General features: G+C 35.1%; 1 protein-coding gene across 1 annotated transcript; it reads right to left on the bottom strand.

The window, feature by feature from the left end:
• Positions 1–5661: 5661 nt before the first annotated feature.
• Positions 5662–8340, bottom strand: LOC106472136 (probable chitinase 10). The gene is made up of 2 exons (XM_013932762.1): positions 7405–8340; positions 5662–6045 (listed from the first exon to the last, which is right to left on the bottom strand). Exons 1-2 carry the CDS (start codon positions 8338–8340, stop codon positions 5662–5664), a joined length of 1320 nt encoding a protein of 439 aa, XP_013788216.1.
• Between the last annotated feature and the right edge of the window lie 807 nt (positions 8341–9147).

Raw genomic sequence — 9147 nt, 5'->3', positions numbered from 1 at the left:
TTATCAGCTAGTTGTCCTTTGTTATAACAACAACTAATCTTAGGCCACTTCTGATGAGTTGTGTTACTTAATACTGAAGCTTATCAGCTAGTTGTCCTTTGTTATAACAACAACTAATCTTAGGCCACTTCTGATGAGTTATCACGTTATTCTGAAGCTCATCAGCTAGTTGTCCTTTGTTATCACAACAACTAATCTTAGGCCACTTCTGATGAGTTATCACTTTATTCTGAAGCTCATCAGCTAGTTGTCCTTTGTTATCACAACAACTAATCTTAGGCCACTTCTGATGAGTTGTGTCACTTAATACTTAAGATCATCTGCTAGTTGTCCTTTGTTATAACAACAACTAATCTAGGCCACTTCTGATGAGTTATCACTTTATTCTGAAGCTCATCAGCTAGTTGTCCTTTGTTATCACAACAACTAATCTTAGGCCACTTCTGATGAGTTGTGTCACTTAATACTTAAGATCATCTGCTAGTTGTCCTTTGTTATCACAACAACTAATCTTAGGCCACTTCTGATGAGTTGTGTCATTTATTACTTATAATTAACATCTGCTAGTTGTCCTTTGTTATAACAACAACTAATCGCACGCCACTTCCATTGAGTTATGGCACTTAATACTGAAGCTTATCAGGTAAACTTGCCAAGTCATTAAACATCCTAATGTTTAGCTGAAGTGCTATTTATATCTTGTCTGAAAGACGAGTGATATAAATTGAAGTGTTTATATACCTACATCAAATCTGGAAAAGTAAGATGTGTTTTATTGGAAACCTGTGAAAGGTGAGTTAATAAAACACAGTTAAAAACATTCGTTAAGTAAGGTTGTAATAACACAGTATTCAATTAAAAAAAATACTTGAGCAACATTTCAAATAATTGCTCTTCCTTAGATGTAACAGGTTCTATTGACTTTGATAGACATGTACCGTGAAGTGACCTGATTTTAATCGGTGATATTGGACAAAGAAGCTAAAACAATAATGTTTTACAGTGTGAACTTAAAAACATTAAAATATAGTGTTTAATCAAACAATGTGGGTAAGATACAAGTTTAGAACATAAGAAAATGCAATGCTCTTTCATAATATGAATAAATCCACTTATAACTTAAATGTATCTCACCAGTGGTTCAGCAGTGTGTGAGGGCTTATGACTCTAAGTATAAAAGTTTTGATACCTTTGATAGGCAGAATCTAGATAGTCCATTGTGTAGCTTTGTGCTTAACAATAAACGAACTTAAACATAATATAGTGAAAAAACCACAGTAAACGGAACAAACTGTCAGAAGTCTGATATCAGAAGAACTAGTTTCTACACATTCGTGCGTTCTCTTCAGTCTCAATGTGTCGAAACTAGTTTCTCTGATATCAGACTTCTGACAGTTTTTTCACTAATTTTTGAACACAATATTGTGTTCTTTTATTATGATATAGGGAAATGCCTTTATAAGTCAGCTAGAGGTTCAAACAAGAATGTTTTAATGTTGTTTAAATACTTCTTTATTTGACCTGATTGTTTCATGTTTGTCGTGTATATATTCCTTTTAATCGTTGTTTTGAAATATTTACAAATCATACAAGTTGTGAAAGAAACCTAACCATTCACAGCTGTTTTTAACTATTATGCCAGTTTTATTTTATTACATAGATTAATCATATAAGTTTAGATACAATTTTAGTGTCACAGGCTTATCTTTTATTGATATCAGATTATCTAATGTTAAACTAATAATTTGTTTTAATACTTTTATATTGTATTTTTTTTTTATATTTGAAATTATTGAACAAGACTTAAATTGAGGTTTTATTTCAATCCTTTAATTCAAGAGAATTTGTGTTGCTAATAGAAAAAACATAGTACTATGAATGTATGTATAGTAAAGATGTAAATAACAATGTTCTTTTGTTTCCGTAAAGATATTGTTGTCTTAAATCTCTTTTTAATAAAAGTACATATTTTTTTCAAGTCAGTATCATATGCTGTTTATTGTCAGTTTTTAATGATAATTGTTTAAATAAATTTGTTTTGTTTTTCAGGTTTTTCTTAACAAGTTTCTACACTAAGTACGACTCCATACACTTTCTAATTAACTTTGCATCCATGATGCTAGTTTTGTTACCCAAACTACCCCAGTTCCACAAGGTTCGGCTTTTTGGTATCAACCAGTACTGAGAAACAGAAATAGCTTTGATGCAGGTTTGTCAAGAAACTGTAGAACAGTTAAATACTGACTGGTGGAAAGCCAAAAGGTTTTAAGAAAGATATGATAGGTTATAAGGACACCTGTTGTAAAAACTGTTCGTATAACAGAAGCATCGTATTGTGATAATGAAGAAACACATGTTTTAATAGAGTGTTGGTGATGGTCAATTTCCACATGCATTTACCGTGCTTATAAAATACCATCAGTATTCGGGTGTTATTTTTATATATCCAATGTTTCCTATTGCTATTCTACTGTATTTAATAGTTTCTCTAACTACCCTATCCAAACAAAAGTTGTTCATCAGCTCCAAGCTAGATATAGCTAAGGTTCTAATAAACAAAAGCAGGTGTTCATCAGCTCCAAGCTAGATATAGCTAAGCTTCTAACAAACAAAACCAGGTGTTCATTACCTCAAGTACATTCTCTTGTAAGAAAATGTTTTAATAATAAAAAATAGTTAACAAAAGAACCAAAACCAATGACATAATCAGACATATTTTAATCTCTTTTATTGAAGTTGTGTCAATTACAATTAAATGACTTCATTATATTATGAAGATTTTTAAAAATAGATCTTTCACTGCCAGTGATAACATCCAACTGTTATTTTATATTCGTCACTAATGTAACACTATAAAGAAAATTAGACAAATTTCATTAATGGCAGAGTCTGACTTAGAACCTTAGCTATATCTAGCTTGGAGATGTTGCACACTTGCTTTTGGTTGGTAGAACATTAGCTATATCTAGCTTGGAGCTGATGAACACCTGGATTTGTTTGTTAGAACCTTAGCTATATCTAGCTTGGAGATGTTGCACACTTGCTTTTGGTTGGTAGAACATTAGCAATTCCTTGCTTGATGCTAATGAACACCTGCTTTCTTCTAGTAAAGCCTTTGCTATTTCTAGATTGTAGCTAAGTGACACTTGTCCTAACTTAAAACTCCATTGCTGTCTGGTTTGGAACTAGTACCATTGTTAGAACCTGAACTCTGTCTCTAGTTTGGAACAAACAACACCTACTGTCATGTGTTAAAACATGCAGTAGGTGTTGTTTGTTCCAAACTAGACAGAGTTCAAGTTTTAACACAACAGCAGGTGTTGTTTGTTCCATGCTAGACAGAATTCAGGTTTTAACACATGGCAGTAGGTTTGTTTGTTCAAAACTAGACAGAGTTCAGGTTTTAACACATGACAGTAGGTAGGTGTCATTTGTTCCAAACTAGACAGAGTTTTATGTGCTATAACTTTAGCTGTGTTTTATGTGCTGGAATCCAGCTGTAACTTTCTCATGCAGATTGTTAATAACAAATGTTTCTGTAGTCGATGCTCTAACATTGGAAACTGTCTAAAGTTTACAGGAAAATTTTCTCTATGTGATCATTAATAAAAGTGAATTTTTGTTGTATTTTTCCTGATGTTTAAAATGCTACAATTCATATTGGTATACAGTACTTTTGTAACTATTTTTGTAACTAAATGATCTGATTCATGACTTATCACTATCAAAGCAGCATGGGGAACTTCTTGGCTCTTGTTTACAGCAATGGAATTCATTAGCTCCAAGAACAAGAGTTTCCATTACTGAAGTTGCCACCAAATCTTGCTTCTCACTACAGTATGCAAGATACTTTGTGTTTCTGTATAAATGTTGATGAACTAATGGAACGATTAGGTACTGGACATCATCCTCAAGAACGGACACTTTTCATCAACTCAACTAAAGTTAGTCTGAAAGCCATACTTTTGCACAATTGGAACACTAAGCCATCGATTCTTGTTGCTCATGCTGTGAACATGAAAGAAACTTATCAAAGCACGCAGATTATACTTGAGGACATCAACTAATGGAACGATTAGGTACTGGACATCATCCTCAAGAATGGACACTTTTCATCAACTCAACTAAAGTTAGTCTGAAAGCCATACTTTTGCACAATTGGAACACTAAGCCATCGATTCTTGTTGCTCATGCTGTGAACATGAAAGAAACTTATCAAAGCACGCAGATTATACTTGATGACATCAAATATGATCATCATATGTGGTGATCCAAATGTTGTTGCAGTTCTGCTACCCCTGCAGTTGGGTATATTAAATGTTGCTGCTTTTTGTGTGTCTGGGACAGCTGAGATGATAATAATCATTTAAAAAAAAGGATTAGCCAGTGAGAGAGAAAATTACATATCAGGGAAACAGAATATCGAGTATCAACCTTTAGTGATTCCTCAAAATGTGTTTCTGCCCACACTTAATATTAAACTGAGACTTGTGAAAAATTTTGTAAAAGGAATGAACAAAGATGGTGATGGTTTCAAATGTGTATCTGACGAGTTTCCAAAGATCAGTGAAGCAAAAATGAAAAGAATTACATTTGTTAGGCCAGAGGTTTGGGAAGTGCTGATGGATGATGATTTTGAAATAGTACTCAGTCAAAAAGAACTTGCTACCTAGAAATCATTCAAACTGGTTGTCAAGAATTTCTTAAGAAATCACAGAGATGAAAACAATGCTATGATAATTGATGATATGCTGAAGAACTGCAGGATAATGGGGGTCTAGGATGTCACTAAAGATGCACTTCTCACACTCCCATTTAGATGTCTTTCCAAATGATCTTGGTGCAGGGAGCATGGTGATAGCTTGCACCAAGATATTTCTATAATGGAACAGCGATATCAAGGACAATAGAATCCTGCAATGATGGGAGATTACTATTGGTTCTTACAGCGTGAAACTGAGAACATTCACAAAAGGTGCAACAAGTAAAGCTGGTATTTTGTATAACTATGATGAAAGTTTTGAATATAGCTTGAGTGTATATAATCTTATCATATTCTCTGCTTTTTTACATTGATATTGCTATTATGTATTGGTTTTGAACATTCCTAAATGCAATTTTAAATAGATAAAGTTATTAAAGAAAAAAGTTGTTTTCACAATATATAAATATTTTGAATAAATCTATCATAACTCGAAAACTAGAGGCGATAAGTAATTTTCAACATGATATTTAGAATCAACATCGTCAAATCACTGATAAAAAGTGGCATTTTTTCTAGTAGCAGAGAAATTTGTGTTGTTGCCCTGTGTCACTAAAGACATTTATTTTGTTATTGTATCTATAAGTAATGGATTAAATACAAGTTAGTAGAAATAGCTGCTTTGAAATACTGTTTTAATTTGTTTTTCCATGTATTAACAGATTTTTCTGTATTCAGAAACCTCAGGTAGTAAATATTCTGTATTACTTCATAATTCTCTTTAGAAACAGTATCACAGTGATTTTTTATTCAATAAACCTTGACAGCATGACAACTTGAAAGTAAATACCAACACACACTAGAAGGTAAAAACACACCTTATCCCAACCAAAACAAATAATGAATGAAATGATTTAAGAACTACGAGATTTCTTAAAGTATCAACAATCCACGTTGAGTCATTGAGGTACTTGGTCTGCTCGCAATAGGACGGGATACTGGTGAGCTACAGGGACAATGATTCCAAAGGGAGGTTCCCGGCTAATTAGGTTCTCTTCACATTTGTAAGTTTCTGGGGGATCTCCTGTACCAAATAAGCCATAATGAACAGCTCTCAGAAGTGGAAAGGGTTTCTGACAGCAGATGCCGCTAAAATCGTCAAAGTCCACTGTCCACATCATGACTCCTCCATATCCTTGTTCACGAACCAGTTTGGCTTTTTGGGAGAGAGTTTCAGGGTCATCAAACCCAACCCACTGATCCTCCCGATAGGCATAGGGACCAGTACCTCCAGAGGGATCTTTCACTTGTCTCCAGGCTTGGTTGTTCATCTTATCACAGATCTATAATAATAGATTTATATCATTAAAAACTAAATAATCAAAAGGTTACTTTTTAAATATTATTGTTTGAACTCAAACGTTCTTCTGGTTATTTGTTTTTAAACATTTTAATAACTAATTTAGAAATGAGGGTATGCTGACATTCTGAACTAATACAGTTTTCTCTAAATTCATGGGCATAAAGAGCTGACTTAATCATAATTGCACTAGAAGTGAAACAATTACATTCAAAGAAAGGCATAAAATAAAGACAGTTGCAGTGAATATTTTCTGGTTTACTAGGTGACTTTCTTATATATACTTAGCTACTGTTGTGTTTTTGAGGCTGCCAAAAATTCCTTAATTGTATCTCAAATTCCAAGTTATAAGCAATATTCAAAACAGTATAGTACAGTGAATGATATGGTACGACCTGACCAATTAGATCATGGAGGTGTAACTTGTTTCTGAACCTTTACCTGGTAACGAAGTGATCCTTTATAATAGATAATATGGTACGACCTGACCAATTAGATCATGGAGGTGTAACTTGTTTCTCAACCTTTACCTTAAAGTTGTCAAAGTGAACGAGACTTAACTCGTGAATGTAAAAAAACAACAAAAAATATTTCATCAGTGTATCCTGACTATCGAGGGTTATAGTGTGCTTGTTGAAATTTAAACTGCAAACTTTACAGAAGACTTAATATGTCTCAGGTCTTTAGTTGTTTCTTAATAGTTTGTTACTGTTCCACTGCATGACTACACACAATGTGATTTTTCTACTGAGGGGATCGAACCCTAAATGTTAGTTTTGTAACCCCTTAAGCCTACCACTGGGGATTGTTTTTTGTGTATGCGCTTAATTATTTTGTACATATTTTAAAAATACTAGCTTAAGTATATATTAGGTTTGATTGTCTTATCTCTCTCATCCCTTCACCCCCAGTGGTATGTCTGCAGACTTACAATGCTAGAAACCGGGTTTCGATACCCGTGGTGGGAAGAGCACAGATGGCCCTTTGTGCAGCTTTGTGTTTAACTGCAAACAAACTCATCCCTTCCCTTAGTTTACAATTGTTTATGCAAGAAAAATATTCCAAGTGGTAGAAAACCTGTGATTAACCTTCAAAGTAAGTAAATACCAATGTATTTATGAATTTTCTTGGTCTGGCTGGGACGGTCTTTCAGTTGTAGTCAAGATGAATTAGTAAGTGTACCATTTCTTCAATTTTATAAGGTTCCCATTAGGACAGCGGTAACTTTACGGACTTGCAATGCTAAATTCCAGAGTTTGCTTCACCGCAATAGACCCAGCAGATAGAACAAGTTGTCTTTTTTCTAAAGCAAACAACAAACAGTTTTATAATAATTACGTACCTCATAGTATGCCAGTATCCCAATTTCTTTGGTCAGTGGTCCGGCTTTACCGCCGCCATTACTTGGGGCGCCTATTCCATTCATGTTGGAGCTGGCCAAGGTGAAGCTACGGCCGTAAAATGGAGTCCCTAGTATCAGCTTATGTGGTGGAGCTCCTTTCTGTACCCAGTAGGTTAGTGAAAAGTTAGCACTGAGCGGATCTCCTAGCTTCTGATAGAGGGGAGCCACGTGACCAGTTCTTTTTTCCCAGGAGCCATGATAATCGTACGCCATAAGATTGATGAAGTCAAGATTATTGGCAAGGGATGGTACGTCATAAGCATTGTCAATGATAGTTTTGGAAGCAGACACGGCCGCAGTCAAAAGGAGAGTTGGCTGGACTTGGTCAAACGCCTCTCGTAATTCTCGAACAAAAGTTGCAAAATTCGAACGATCACTTGTAGGACCTGACCCACAGGAAGATTGCCAACAAACAGGGAACTCCCAATCTAGGTCCAACCCGTCAAAATGGTGTTGTTGTAGAAAGTGGACAGCTTGTTGGATAAAATTCCGTCTTTTCGTTGCACTGGCAGTTAGACGAGTATACTTGTCACCCGCTGAATCCGTCCATCCTCCTAATGCCAGCAAAACACGAAGTCGAGGATTTCGGTTTTTCAGTGCCACCACTCGCTCGTAAAAATTATTTTCAATGTCTGCCCAGCTGTCGAACGGTTTTAACGTCAATGAAGTACTGTCCAAGGTAGCAAAGGCATAGTTGATGTGGGTACAGAGGGTGGGGTCTATATCCTCGGGTAGAAATCTTCCTCCAACAGCTCGGTACCAGGCCCAGTTAGTGAAATAACACACCACCTTCAGTTTGTCGTCTCCTGAAAGTAGAACGTTAGAAACATGAACCAAAGTCGTTTGTAAAACTTTAGAGGACTGGTTTACAGACATAGATCAAGAGGACTAATTTGGTACATTTAATCACAACTAGGGGCGTTACTTAGATGTGAGTGTTGAGGGGGGTCAATCAATTGTGACCAACAGATATGATCTACCACAAGCACTTCTTATCGAAAACTGGTAAATCCGCTGGTACCAGCACGGTGACATCTCAAATGACTATATATTATCTGTTTGTTCAGTTGGAAAGTAGACATCCCTTGGATAAAAAAGTCTACTCATCTTAAAGGTACAGTATTTAATGACTTACAAGGTAATTAAAAATTGTTAATTTAAAAGGGGGAATAGGGATCGTCAAAAAAAGTATGGAAATAAGTTTAATCAAAATGCAAAGATTGTATTTTCAAGCCTACAACTAGAGACTCTTAAAAAATAAACAAACTAGGCTGGAAATAGTGTCTACATTATTTTCTCAAGATACAAATTCCTATTTTGACTCTATGTCTACAGTACATATCAATTTTAGTGCAGTATCAGTTGAAGAATTGGCAATGAAGCTTGGTTCAAACCATACAACTGTTCATCGTCATCTTCAACAACTTGGAAAGGTTCCTAAACTTGGAAAATGGGTGCCTCATGAATTGTCTGAAGTGAACTGCAAATCGCGAGTTGAGATCTGCTCTTCTCTTCATTCTCGTGACTTTATCTCGCCCTTTTTGGATATTTTTGTGAGTGGTGATGAAAAATTGATTTTTTTATAAAAATATTAAACATCATAGGCAGTGGCTTAGTAATGGGAAAAAGGCCCAACCACAACCGGAACTTCATGCGAAGAAGGTTCTTCTTTCTATCTGGTGG

The sequence above is a fragment of the Limulus polyphemus genome, unplaced genomic scaffold (assembly GCF_000517525.1).
Source record: "Limulus polyphemus unplaced genomic scaffold, Limulus_polyphemus-2.1.2 Scaffold5106, whole genome shotgun sequence".
NCBI classification, from domain to species: Eukaryota; Metazoa; Arthropoda; class Merostomata; order Xiphosura; family Limulidae; genus Limulus; species Limulus polyphemus.
The sequence above is the reverse complement of the archived record's forward strand: the minus strand, read 5'-3'. Positions and strand labels throughout refer to the sequence as shown.